The following is a 14,984-nucleotide window of genomic DNA, read 5'->3' on the forward strand; positions in this document are numbered from 1 at the left end:
CGGTATAAAAAGCTCCAAATGATTTAGTTTAGATTTATGACCTCTGTCAGCCTTATACAGTTTGGTTTTTAAAATGAGTGAATTTGTTTTTAATAGGGAAAATTTGGCTGTTGGAGACTTTAATTTAGGGTCTAATGTCAGCCTGGCAAAAATTAAGCAGGACCAGAAACTGATTGAAGAAAATGAAAGACTTAAAACAGAGAAGGAAGTTCTTCTTGAAAGTTACAAAGCTTTAGAGTCCAAAGTAGAACAGACTGCCCAGGAGCTGCAGGTATAGTATGTTTGATGGTATAAAGTAAAGAATGGCCATCTGGGAAATCTGTACACTCATCTGCTCTTTTTTGTTTAATTTGCTATCACTTTTTGTTTTCTTCCCTTTCTTTCCCCCTTTTCTCATTTTCTCCTTTCTTTATATTTACAGATGAAGTTTTTTCTTATACTTCCAATTTACCATCGTTGGATTTCACTTAATGTTTGCAAGATTAGTAATCTCTCATTTACATTTCCTTTTATGTTCTTTTAACAACTTTTAACTGTGGGAAATGTCAAACATTCTAGAAGGAGAGTTGAATAATTAATCCTTAGGTACTCATCACTTGATTTTTGCAATTGTTAGATACATGGTCAGTCTTTCTAAAAAAAATTACACCTCCTGAGTTACTACTTTTTTTTTTTTTCCTGAGTTAAAGATTTTTTATCCACTTGTTAGAGTGAGTGAGAGAAAGAGAGCAAGCACGTGAGTAGGGGCAGAAGGATAGGGAAAAGCTGACTTCCTACTGTGAGGCTGGATCCTAGGACCCAGGATCATGACCTGTGCTGAAGGGCAGACACTCAACTGATTTAAGCTAGCCCGGTGCCCCAGAATGATTTTTAAAACAAATCCCATTCATAATATTCTACTGTATATGTTTTAGTGTGTGCCTCTAGTAGAAAATAACTTCAAAAAAGACAACCATAATACTGTTTATACTTAAAAATTAGCAATAGTTCCTTAATATCTTTTAATATCTAGTGTTCAGATTTCTGGATTGTTCTATGAATGTCCTTTCATTTCTTCCAGTTGGGATCCCAGTTAGATCTGTGCGTTGCATTTTGCATGATAAATCTCTTAAATTGTTTAATCTGTGATCCTCTGTTGCTTAAGAAGGTCCTTTAACTCCGTATGTTTGCTTTTATGGTAGTTAGGTCTCAAGGTTTGCTCAGATTCAGGGCATTTTTCCCCCCAAGAATACTGTGTATTTTTCAGTTGTGTAAGTTTTGTCTGACACTAATTTGCCATCCCATCATTGTTTCTCCAATTCACCATCACCAACTGGATGTCCTACAATTCACTTGTGATACTAAATACCAGCTAGGATTTGCCACAGAACCCCACAAGTTAAGGATTCAGTCCCATAAGACTTCTTCCACTTCAGATACCAGCCACAGTCAAGTTCCCGGACTACCTATACTTCTGCTGTAAATTTGAGGGTTCCTATGATCCCTACTTCCCTTGTTTAGTAATTCACTAAAACAACTCACAGAACTCAGGGAAGTGCTATAATTATGATTACAGTTTTATTATGAAGGATATAACTCAGGAACAACCAAATAAAAGGAGGTGCATGGAGGAAGTTATGATGGGGGTGGAAGGTCGGTTAGGGGACCTGGGAGAATCTTAGCCAAATGTTCTCCCAGTACATAGGTTTGTTCACTAATCTGGAAGCTCCCTAGAACCTAATTATTTGGAGTTATGTGCGTGTTTTTTTTTTTTTTTTTAGATGAGAGTTTCATTAGGTCTGATTGATTAAATCATTGACCATTGGTAATTGAACTCAATTGTCAGCCATTAAATCCATATGTGGTATTTTCCAGAGAGCATTACCAAAAATGAAGTGGCTTGTTCTATCAGTACCCAGAGAGGAGTGTTGAAATCTCCAGATACTATTGTTTTTGTCTGATTCTTCCTTTTTTCTGTTAAGTTTTACTTTGTGAATTTGAAACTTTGTTATTGCGTGTACATTTAGAATTTTGTCTTTCTGATGAATTGACTCATCTTTATGTAATACCCCTATTTATTACTGGGGCTCCCTGTATTAAAGCCCACATTGCCTGATATTATTATAACGAGGTTATATCTTTTCCATCCTTTAATTTTTATCTGTCTCTTTGTATCTATGAGCAGCATATAGCTGAATCTAAGCTTTTTCATCCAAAGTGATAATCTCCTATGCTTTAATTGGAGCATTTAGCTAATTTTCATTTAAAGTAATTATTGATGTGGTTGGGTTTAAATTTGCCATCTTCTCTGTTTGTCTTAAAAACCATACTTATTGTTTTTATCTAATTTCCAGTTTTTTTTTTACAGTAAGTTCAAGATATTTGTGAACCAGTTTAATTTCACAGTTCTTTTAGATCTAAATGATTCAGTATTTTATATCTCTCTTTTACATATAATTCATTAATTTGTATCAAAGATTTGTTTTAATGGAGTCTATAAAACATTAAGCATATTTTCAAAGATTTAACAACTTTTTATTTTCCCACTCCTGTTTCTTAGATTTATGTAATTTTGGAGTAATTCTAATAACAATTCCATGTAATGTAAACAGAGTTAAGAACAAACATTACTGATTCTTCATGGTCATCCTGCTCAATGAATGGGAGCAGAATGACATGCACATACCTGAGCGTAGCATACTAGTAATAAGCATTCAGCTTGTGCTGGTTCTGTCTTATTATTTAACTAAAGAATTGGAGAGAATGTGAGGACTAAAGAGTGTGTTCAAATACTGAGTTAAATGTCAATGTTTATGTAATAGCTGGTTTGTAGTATGATTAGAATAAAACTGCCAGGTGTTTTTCCATATTACTGCTTGATACGTTATTTTGGGTAATCATGGTACACTTGTATTTGGGATAATACTCAGAATCAGGGAATTTATTCTAGGTTGAGTCAGTGAAGTGATGTTTTTGATTCTTTTGTAATGTAGAATGACACAGGACTTTATAAAAATAGTCATTAATCTTTTGGTGTCTGTAGGGATCTTTTACTTATCTTTTTAAAATTTAAGTATTGGGCAGCCCCGGTGGCGCAGCAGTTTAGCACCGCCTACAGCCTGGGGTGTGATCCTGGAGACCCGGGATCGAGTCCCACATCGGGCTCCCTGCATGGAGCCTGCTTCTCCCTCTGCCTGTGTCTCTGCCTCTCTCTTCGCTCTCTATGAATGAATGAATAAATAAATCTTTAAAAAAAATAAAATAAAATTTAAGTATTAAGAGATAAAATATGTGAAATTTATTTTTATTTGGCTTCTTTTTAGGATGAAATATAAGTCATCTCTGTGGAGACAGAAAACTGGAATAGACTATCTTTTTCAGATCCCAGCTACTAGGGAAATCAGTTGTCCTGTGGCTTAACATTAAAAAAAGTTTGTTTTAAAGATTTTAAAATTTATTTTAGAGCATGAGTGAGAGAGAGTATGAGTAGAGGGAGTAGTAGGGGGAAGAGGAGGATCTCAGACTCCACACTGAGTGTAGAGCCTGATGTGGGGCTTGATCTCATAATCTTGAGATCATGACCTGAGCCAAAGGCAAGAGTAAAATGTTTAACTGACTGAGCTACCCAGGCGGCCCCCAATTTTTTTAAAGTAATCTCTATGCCGAACATGGAGCTTGAACCCATGATCCCGAGATCAAGAGTTGCATGTTTCACCAACTGAGCCAGCCAGGCAACTCTGGTGTTCTTTAACCTTTAAAATTTTAGTTATGGCTTAAGATAATTTAAGTGACAGAAATACAGTTTCTTGTTTGAGACTCACTAGGATGTGCTTGTTTTTTGTTGCAGCAAGAGAAAGCGACCACCATGGATTTGACTAAACATTTAGAAAGTACTCTGAAGACTCGTGTCGGTACCAGAATGGAAAACCTGGCAGCTAAGGTTGAAATATTGAAAGAAATTAGGTAGGTAAAAGCATATTTTTGAGAAGGATAATTTAATTTTGATTTTTTAACGGTTTTATTTATTTACTTAGAGAGTACAAGAGTAAGGAAAGGGGCAGAGGGAAAAGAGGAGAGATAATCTCAAGCAGACTTCATGTAGAGCATGGAGCTGGACTAGGCCTCTATCGCACAACCCTGAGATCATGACCCTGAGCTGAAACTAGATTCGGGTGCTTAACTGACTGAGCCACCCAGGCGCCTGAAGAAGGAGAATTTAAAATAATTGCTAATTAGTACTTTGTTTAAATTATATGCCCACCATTTTTTCTTTGACATTTAATCTATATATTTTTATGCCTTTAAGGAAAGAGACTAAAAACAGTTACTCCCGAGATGAATTTTACAGTGTTTTTGTCAGCATTTCTTTGTCACTACATGGAGTTAGATTGTTCAGTGTCCTATATGAGAGTGAAATTAAAATCAACGCAAGTTCTAAGTAGTAGTTTGATGTGAAACTGTTATGCCCAGTTTTGTTGCTTGGTGTTATTTTTAGGCTTATACCCAAACTGAAGACTTCAGTAATTTAAATTACCAAATAATACACTATTTAAAGAAAAAAGTGGTTTTCATACAGTCAGAAGGAAAATGGTCTTCATGGAGTCAGAAAAGAGGAAATTGGTTAGCTAAAGTTTTGTGCAGAGTATATTTAGCATTTCTCTGTATATGGCTTATGTAGATATTTTATATTAATAGATGATTGCCTTATTGTTGGTTAGGGATAATTTGTACCCCTTTCTGGAATGTGGAAAAAAAATAGTTGTCAAGACAGCCTAGTTCTCTTTGCATGCTACACTAAGAACTGAAATCAGGAATTCATTTTTTCAAGTACTTTGAAACAGTAAGAAGATGTTATCTGAATTAATACTGTGTGTTGGTGTTTTATCCAGTGGAAATTTATATTTTCCATTATAAATCTATCAGTTGGCATCTGGTTTATAAGCCTCTAGATTGACTAATTTTGTTCTCTAGAGGCTAATTAACTTTTGATGCATTACCAAAAATGAAGTGGCTACACTGGAACAGCTATGAGACAGACTTAGGACCAAAATAATCCAATACATTTTGGTACATCTTTGAGGAAATGATGTGTTATTAGAATGGTGGCAGTCTAGTTGGAAAGTAGAGAAACGAATATGGATGGGCCTTGTTGGTTTTGCTAGCTGTCCTGCTTATCCGATTGCTTTTTTTCTTTTCCTTTTTCTTTTTTTTTTAAAGATTCTATTTATCTATTCATGAGAGACACACAGAAAGAGAGAGGCAGAGGGAGAAGCAGGCTCCATACAGGGAGCCTGATGTGGGACTTGATCCCGGGACTGCAGGATCACGCCCTGGGCTGAAGGCAGGCGCTAAACTGCTGAGCCACCCAGGGATCCCCTTTTCCCTTTTCAATGCCACAAAAGCTAGTCTGTGTATTAGGGCTACATAATCTGTACCTGTAGTCTTGGTAAACAAGATTGGCTAAATCTAACAGTTTTAAAGAATTGTCCAGAAATCTAACTGTAGACCAAAATTGAAGGTTTATTTGACATCATTTAAAGTTCTGCAGACTTTTGAAATTCTCCTTTACGTAAAAGTTTTTTAATAAAAGTTTTATTTGATTTTTTTCTCAAATGTATATTTATTTTTAAGAGCACGTGCCCGTAAGCATGAGCGGGGGGGGGGGGGGGGGCAGGAGCAGGAGCAGAAGAAGAGGGGGGAATAAGAATCTCAAGCATACTTCCTACCTGCATGGGACCCAAAGCAGGGCTTGATTTCATAACCGCAATATGATGGCCTGAGCTGAAATCGAGTCAAACTTTGACCAACTGAGCCACCCAGGTGCCCATCGATCAAATATATTTTTAATTACAAGTTATACCAGTTAATTTATGATTTTATATGAGGTTTTAACAAGTATCTCTTCATAGCTGTGTTAAAAATAATAACTTTAGACGATTATTATTTAAGGGTAACTTTTTCTCACATCAACTTACAAATTTCTTGATCTTTTCGTTTTCACTTCTGTTTTTAAATAGACGTGTCAACATCAATGTTCGTTTTGGAAATGACCTTTCAGATGCTATGCAAGTGCTAGAAGAAGAGTCCTTTACCATCCCAGCTTCTTTGACTGAATTAGAGAGAATTTGGGCAGAATACAGTCTTGCTCAGGAGAACATACAAACTTGTCAAAATGTGGTGGGTCAAGACTTTTTCTCTATTATGGTTTTATTTGTTGGACATAAAGGGATATCGTTTGGGAAAGCAGAAGGATTGTAGATATTGTAGCAATACTTTGCATGAAATATTTAATTTTTATAGCATATTCATATTAATAATTTGATTCTAATTTTATTACCTTGTTAAAGGTAGAATAGATAAATGGTGATTGTGGATAAAGTGTTAACAAGATCTTTTCCCCTTTTGCATTTGACCATTGGTCAGTTCCTTCTCTCTCCCCTTGGTTATTTGATAAAATGATATCTTAGTCATATTACTAGGCAACAATAGTTAGGTAAATAAAAGTCCTAGCGAGTAATTTATATCTAGACTTGAGGAACTGTAAACTACAAATACTTGGTGGGGGCTTTTGTAACTGGACATACCATCCTTGAGGAACCTTGGAAACTGTGCCTGTAAAGATGGTGGCTTTTGAGGGGGTTGAACCTTATAAGCCAGGATGGCTCTGACACCTAATGTATCTTGTTTTTGAATTTGAGTGGTGTGTTTTATGTTGCAGTATTGGACTGTGCCTTACTATTAAGTGCTATTTAAGCTACCCATTACTGAGAGGTGGTTATTTGTGGGTAGGGGAATGTATGAAGAACAGATTATTTCCTATGAAATCTTTATTAGCATAGGTACAAATATATTGCCTGTCACAACTTTATTTAGATTATTAAGCTGAACAGAACTCCTTATTTTTCAGATAAAGATACCACAATCATAGCTTTCCATAGTGTCTGTGAGTTCTGTACTTGTGTTTGGAGTTGCCCCATCTGAATTGGTGGTGGTTTCTGCCCCTGGGGATTGTACTCTGAAATTCTTATAGCCAGTTCATGCCTAGGTTGCCCAGTTGGCAACCTTGCTGGCTTTAAGTGAGAAGTGAAACAGAATAACTAGGCCTTTGGAAATGGCAGGAATGTTAAATTTGGAGAAGAGATTATATTTGTGTCATTTTACATGTTAGACCCTAACCATTTACTTCTGATTATGGAAGAAAACAATGTGACAGAAGCAATAAATTTTGTATCTCTATGAAGCACAGGTGATGGGTACTTTATAATCTTTTTCTTATACTTTTAAAATGTTTATGAGAAATTAATAAAAAATTGAGGAAATTGAGACCTACAGGATTTAAGGAAATTGCTTACATAAGATTACATAGTTCTAAATGTTACTACAGAATTTGAACTCCAGTATGTCTGACTGCAAAGTGTATTCTTTTTCCTCAATTAAACTATGTTGTTAATATTAAAATAATTCATGATGTATTTTTATGTAATAAGATGAAAAAGAACTACATTTTATTTTTTTTAAGAACTACATTTTAATTTTTGTTTTTGTGGTTTGATTCAGGAGAAAGAGAAAGAGGGCTTAATGTAGCTGTAAGACTTGATATTCTAGTAGATTTAAAAAAAAATTAAGTAATCTCTACACCCAGTGTGGAGCTTGAACTCATGATCCTTGAGATCAAGAGTCATATGCTTTCCAGACTGAGCCAGCCAGGTGCCTCTGATTTTTATTTTTTAAAGCATTTACTTGTTTCTGCTTACTGCTGACATTTCAGGACTTACTTTTTTTTTTTTTTTTTTTAAGATTTTATTTATTCATGAGAGAGACACAGAGGCAGAGATGTAGGCAGAGACATAGGCAGAGGGAGAAGCAGGCTCCCCATGGGGATCCTATGCAGGACTTGATCCCAGGACCCTAGGATTACAACCGAGCCAAAGGCAGACACTCAACTACTGAGCTAGCCAGGTACCCTGATTTTTAGGCTTCATTGCTCTGATGTTCATTTGATAGATAGAAGAGTGGTTTATTGAATAAATACAGAGTTAGAACTGCTGCTTAAAGTTGCCTTTATTTTTTCAAGAAGGGGTAAAGAGGGGGCAGAGGGAGAGGGAGAATCTTAGGCTCCATGCCAAATGCAAAGCCTGATCTCACAACCAACCCTGAGATCATGACTTGAGGTGAAATCAGGAGTTGGATACTTAATTGAATCACCCAGGTGCCCCGCCATTTTATATCCCTTACTGAACTTAACTTGTGTCTTAATATTATTATTTTCATTTGTGTATTTTGCACAGTACCTTAAATTGATTGCCATGTATATTTTCGGTGAAGAGATTCTTTTTTTTTTTTTTCCCTATATACTTATAAAATGGTCTGGTTCAGCTTACACAAAGAATATTCTAAAATTCAAGCTTTTAAGTGTATGTGCCAGAAACTATTATAGTAGCAGAGACACAAATTGATTTAAGACATGATCCTTTCTCTTGAATATGGGATATACATATAGTTTCAATACAGTTTGGTAAGTACTATCTAGAGTTAGTGCATAGATTCTTAGATGTCTGTCATATGCTTGTTTCCAAACATAGCCTCTTAGACCTAAAATTGGAGTTTTTACCATGGTGGAGATTAACTGAATCTTGAAGGATAAGTAGATGAAGGAATTGGAGGTGGAATGGGAACAGGAGGGAGTTACTGTGTAATTAATAATAGGACTTGTATAATTTTTTAAGAAAAAATTCATTGCATATATAATGGAAAAAAATTAGAGCAGGATTATTAAATGTCATTTCTAATTAAGGGAAAGAAAGCTCGGTGAGTTTGGTGATCTCAGGAGAGAGATAATTTGTCTTAAAAGCTACTGTTTGGAGAACATAATGTTAAATTTTACTCTAAGACATCAGGTTTTTTTTGTTTTTGTTTTTTAAATAGGTCAATGTGTTAAAAAAAAAAAAAACCACAGCCCACTTGATATATACTATTAATGATGGTTATTCTTTGTTTTCTTTCTCCAGGATGAAGGGAGTATTTTGATTGCCAAAAGAAACGAAGTGCAACAGAAGCTGAACATGGCAATAGAAGTTTTTATTCTGGAAGTAGATGAGTTACCTCTTAATAAGCGCTTGAAAACATTGCAGGTTAGAATTCAAAAAGATATATTTACATTAAAATGTTTATCATTTGATGGTGAAATTAGCATTTACCTTGAAACTTCACATAGTAATGATGGCTGCAAGAATTTTTCTTTGATGAATTCTAATTTCTTAATAGAATTAAAATTTTACATAATTTAATGTTTGTGTACGTATGTGTGTCTGTCCTGCAAATAAGGCAAAATAGACCTATCAGGCTTGCTAGAGCAGCATTCACTGGGAAAATTCATGAAGATAGAAGTAGTAGCAGGCATGTGAGTCCCTGTTGTCTATTGGATTCTAGCAGAAAATCTAGTAGGGTCACATGCCAAGAGTTGAGGAGAGGAGTCCTGATCCAGGATCAGGGGCTAGAGTACCATAGCTATAGGATGTTATGGAACCTTTCTTCAGCCTTCTCCTGCCATCTCAGCAATGACTTTAATTTGGCATGAACAGGCATGACAGTGTTCCATTCGACCTATTAACATAATTTTTCTCTTCACTTATTCAGATATTTTTTTAATGTCCTTTAATGATGTTTAAAATAATTCTCTAAAAGGCCTCGGCATTTCTTCACTTAACTCCAAGATATATATGCTTTTGGTTACTTTTGTGGATACTATCTTACTTTCCATTCCTTAGTTATTTTTAATGGTTGGAAGAATACTGTTGAGATATATATGTGTGTATGTATGTATTTATTTTTACTGTTGATTTTTATATATTGATGTCTCTGGCAACTCTCCTGAACTCTTTAGTTCTCATTTCTCTAATATTCTTTGACCTTTCTTTGTGGACATACCATTTGAAAACAGTAACCCTCTTCTCCATTTCCTTTTGATGTATCTTTGAACTTTTACTGCTTTGGTCAATATCTTTAGGACGAGGTTAAATAGTGGCTGTGCTAGTTGACAGTCTTGTCTTATTTAGGACTGCAGGGAATGAGCTTGCTAGAGAGTTGGAAAAAAGGATATTCAGGGACATCTGGGCACTATCTCTCTCTGCCTGCCTGGAAGAAGATATAGTTTAGATCATACCATGTAATAGTATAAGTTCTTCAAGAATAGCGAAGTAAACTTTGCAAACAAAACGGCAGTGGTGTAGTGAGAATGTACCTATCTACAGTGCAATTTTTACTTCACCCTGTGAAGATTTATTTCTTCTCATGAACTGTTAGTAAACATAGGTTTGCAACCAATATCGTTTTAAAAACTCTTTTCTTCTTAAAGTTTAATTTTATGGGACTTTTTGCTATATCTGGTTTGTTTCCCTTCCTACTGTTCACCTAGATCACCAGAATATTCTTTAAACTTCTCTCTGTTTTGGTGAGAAGTTGTTTAATATTTACTTGTATTCTTCAAATACTTAAGAAATAAAACTTAAAACTTCAGTAATGGAAGTCAAATTAAAGTTCATGATTTCTGATTTCCTCAACATTTATTGAGACTTCTTTTGTGGTCTAAAATGCAAACCTTATTTGCAGGTTGGTTGTTTATGACTGTTCCTTGTAACTTAAAAAAAAAAAAAGTATATTCTGGTTATTCTTGGTGTGAAGTTCCTGATGTATAGCCTTTATTTTTATTTTTATTTATTTTTTTTAGCCTTTATTTTTAACCTTTAATCTTCTGTATCTTGGGCAGCCCCAGTGGCTCAGTGGTTTGGCGCCACCTGCAGCCTGGGGTGTGATCCTGGAGACCCAGGATTGAGTCCCACATCGGGCTCCCTGCATGAAGCCTGCGTCTCCCTCTCCCTCTACCTGTGTCTCTGCCTCTCTCTCTGTGTCTATGAATAAATAAATAAAATCTTAAAAAAAATCTTCTGTATCTTTGGTTTTGGGTCTGATCAGTTTATCAGTTTTGAGATATTTTTGATATATATTCTAGTTAATATATTTTGTGGTATGTTCTAATTCTTTAAATTGTTAAAATTTCAGTGTTTTATTGTTGGGTATTAATGTATTTATGATTGTTATGTATCTTAAACTTTTTAACCATTATGTAACTTCTTTTTCTTTTATGGTGTTAAAATATTGTTTCCTTTTAAAATTATTTTTCCACCTATTCTCTTTTTGATGGATGACTTGATTAATGTATTTATAATTACTGTTTTATTAGAACTGATTTCTGTAATTATTTCATGTTTCTCTTTATCATGGTTTTTTTTCTTCCCCTTTTTCTACTGTCTACCCCTAGTATCTTAGAACATTTTTTTTATAAATTTATTTTTTATTGTTCAATTTGCCAACATATAGCATAACACCCAGTGCTCATCCCGTCAAGTGCCCCCCCTCAGTGCCCGTCACTCAGTCACCCCCACCCCCCCGCCCACCTCCCCTCCCACCACCCCTAGATTGTTTCCCAGAGTTAGGAGTCTTCCATGTTCTGTCTCCCTTTCTGATATTTTCCACTAATTTTTTCTCCTTTCCCCTTTATTCCCTTTCACTATTTTTTATATTCTCCAAATGAATGAGACCATATAATGTTTGTCCTTCTCTGATTGACTTATTTCACTCAGCATAATATCCTCCAGTTCCATCCATGTCGAAGCAAATGATGGGTATTTGTCGTTTCTAATGGCTGAGTCATATTCCACTGTATACATAAACCACATCGTCTTTATCCATTCATCTTTCGATGAACGCCAAGGCTCCTTCCACAGTTTGGCTATTGTGGACATTGCTGCTAGAAACATCGGGGTGCAGGTGTCCTGGTGTTTCATTGCATCTGTAACTTTGGGGTAAATCCCCAACAGTGCAATTGCTGGGTCTTAGGGCAGATCTATTTTTAACTCTTTGAGGAACCTACACGCAGTTTTCCAGAGTGACTGAACCAGTTCACATTCCCACCAACAGTGCAAGAGGGTTCCCCTTTCTCCACATCCTCTCCAACATTTGTGGTTTCCTGCCTTGTTAATTTTCCCCATTCTCACTGGTGTGAGGTGGTATCTCATTGTGGTGTTGATTTGTATTTCCCTGATGGCAAGTGATGTGGAGCATTTTCTCATGTGCTTGTTGGCCATGTCTATGTCTTCCTCTGTGAGATTTCTGTTCATGTCTTTTGCCCATTTCATGATTGGATTGTTTCTTTGGTGTTGAGTTTAATAAGTTCTTTATAGATCTTGGAAACTAGCCCTTTATCTGATATGTCATTTGCAACTATCTTCTCCCATTCTGTGGGTTGTCTTTTAGTTTTGTTGACTGTATCCTTTGCTGTGCAAAAGCTTCTTATCTTGATGAAGTCCCAATAGTTCATTTTTGCTTTTGTTTCTTTTGCTTTCCTGGATGTATCTTGCAAGAAGTTACTGTGGCCAAGTTCAAAAAGGGTGTTGCCTGTGTTCTCTTCTAGGATATTGATGGACTCTTGTCTCACATTTAGATCTTTCATCCATTTTGAGTTTATCTTTGTGTATGGTGCAAGAGAGTGGTCTAGTTTCATTCTTCTGCATGTGGATGTCCAATTTTCCCAGCACCATTCTTAGAACATTTTCACTTGCTTTGGGTGTGTCTGTCATCTTTGTATTTCCCACCCAAAATCAGCTGATCAGACAACTACAATTGTTGTTTAGGTTTTAGTCACGGAGTGTTATGGATATTGTATATGATAACTCAGATAATAAACTTTAGAGTTATTTGCTCATTCTTCATAAGTTTTTGGATATCTTTTGGTTTTCTCTGTGTATTGGAGTATTTTTTCTAAGAGTATTTTCTTTTTTTTTTTTTTTAAGTTATCTGAGAGAGCACAAGTACGTGTGAATAGGGAGAGGAGCAGAGGGAGAGAAACTTTAAGCAGACTCTCCACTGAGTGTGGAGCCCAGTGCAGGACTCTGTCTCATGAAAGTATGACCTGAACTGAAATTAAGAGTTGGATACTTAACTGACTGAGCCACCTAGGGTCCTCTCTCTAAGCGTACTTTCATTTTTTTAAAAGATCTTATTTATTCATGAGAGAGAGAGAGAGAGAGAGAGAGAGAGAGAGAGGCAGAGACATAGGCAGAGAAGCAGGCTCCACATGGGGAGCCCGACGTGGGACCTGATCCCGGGACCACAGGACCATGCCCTGGGCCGAAGGCAGGCGCTTAAACCGCTGAGCCACCCAGGGATCCCCTCTAAGAGTACTTTCAAAGAGGTCTTTGTGTGGTTGATTTCATAAAATATTAAATGTCTCAGGTTATCTTTTTTTTTTTTTAAGATTTTATTTATTTATTTGAGAAAGAGAGCATGACGGGTGGGGGTGGGGTGGGGGAGAGATGAGGAACAGAGGGAAAAGGAGAAGCAGACTCCTGCTGAGCTGGCCTGATTTGGGGCTCCATCCCAGGATCCTGGGATCATAATCTGCGCCAAAGGCAGACACCTAGCCGACTGAGCGACCCAGGTGCTCTTGTCTCAGGATATTTAAACATTTCGACGTTTAAACAAATGCTTGCATTTAAGTACTTTTAAATTTTTTTTTTTAAATTTTTATTTATTTATGATAGTCACAGAGAGAGAGAGAGAGAGAGAGGCAGAGACACAGGCAGAGGGAGAAGCAGGCCCCATGCAGGGAGCCCGACGTGGGACTCGATCCCGGGTCTCCAGGATCGCGCCCTGGGCCAAAGGCAGGCGCCAAACCGCTGCGCCACCCAGGGATCCCTACTTTTAAACAGTTGTTTAATTGGCTATAAAATAGTAGTCCAAAGTCCGTATTTCTTTCAAACTTTTGACAATAATCCATTGTTTTCTTATTCCCATAGTTGTTGTCAGTCTGATTTTTACTCATCTGTGACCTTCCCAAAGCCACTGGAAACTTCAGTGTTTTGACTTTGTTCCTAAATTCCACTAACCATATTTAAGTTTAGATTTAATCTGAGTTAATTCAGTCTGAGATTTTATATCTTTCATTAACTCTAGAGAATGTTTGATAATTATTTAAGAATTATCTTTCTTTTCTCCATCTCCCCATCTCCCCATTTACCTTTTCTCTTATCCTGGGACTTCTATTAGAAGGACATTTAAATTTGTTATATCCTCTTCATGCATATTTTAATTGTTCACCCATTTTTTCTTTTTATCCCTTTCTGTGTCTTTTTGGAGGGATCTGAGGCATCCTTGAGTTAACCATCTAGTTCACTAATTGATTCCCCAGCTGTATTCTTTTTGCCATTTAGTCAACGTATTGTGTTATTTCAAAGATTATTTCTTTTACCAGTTAATTTCAGTTGGTTATTGTTTGTAACTACTTGGTTTTGCTTTGTGTTTTTAATATTCTTTTTGTTGAGAATGTTTGTTATGCTTATTTTGAGGTTTTGATTTTGCTTTTTTTTTTTTTTATAAGTTATATTCGTTTCAGAGTTCTTGTATTAGCCATACATTTTATCCTCCTCTGTACCTCCGCTTAAAGATCTCTTATTTCCCTTGGAGAACTCTAAGCTTAGTCCTGTGCTATTATGTAGGTATGAAGTAGGGCGGTAGAGGGGTTTTAGGGAGGGGTGGAAGCTTGGAACATAACTTCAAAGAGTTCAGGTGGGTTTAGGGAATAGGATGGGGTTGTTTCTCAGCTTCTAGGGTTATAGTCTGGACTCAACTACTTCTCCTTGGCTTTTCTTCTTGATGATCTTACTCTTCAGTGGACTTCTCAGTTCCTCTGCCTAAGCTCCTCTTTTCTAGGAGCTACTACCCTTGGGTGTAAATGCTACCAGGTATTCAGGGGAAAAGGGAAGGAAAGAAAATGCTTAGTGGAAGGCCAGCATTTTTGTAATGGTTATCAGTTTTTGCCTCATTGAGGTTCCTATACTCTACTTGTATAAACCTGTTGCTGCTTGCTTTGTGCTACTGCTTTCCAATGTATGAGAGAAGGGCATCTGAAGAAGGTTCTCTTTTCCCACATGATATTTTCTGCTGTGGTG

General features: G+C 36.3%; 1 protein-coding gene across 9 annotated transcripts in view; it reads left to right on the top strand.

Moving 5' to 3' along the window:
• STK31 (serine/threonine kinase 31) overlaps positions 1 to 14,984 on the top strand; it is an 87,190-nt gene that overhangs the window by 19,494 nt on the left and 52,712 nt on the right. For 6 of the 9 annotated variants that reach the window (XM_025993342.2, XM_025993343.2, XM_072764556.1 and 3 more), the window contains 4 exons: positions 97 to 271; positions 3,827 to 3,942; positions 5,997 to 6,156; positions 8,988 to 9,110. In XM_025993342.2, coding sequence (XP_025849127.1) covers positions 97 to 271; positions 3,827 to 3,942; positions 5,997 to 6,156; positions 8,988 to 9,110 — 574 coding nt within the window. The remainder of the gene's footprint in view (positions 1 to 96; positions 272 to 3,826; positions 3,943 to 5,996; positions 6,157 to 8,987; positions 9,111 to 14,984) is intronic. The other 3 variants (XM_072764559.1, XM_072764561.1, XM_072764560.1) reach the window with 1 other exon arrangement.

The sequence above is a fragment of the Vulpes vulpes genome, chromosome 7, assembly GCF_048418805.1.
Source record: "Vulpes vulpes isolate BD-2025 chromosome 7, VulVul3, whole genome shotgun sequence".
Lineage (NCBI taxonomy): Eukaryota > Metazoa > Chordata > Mammalia > Carnivora > Canidae > Vulpes > Vulpes vulpes.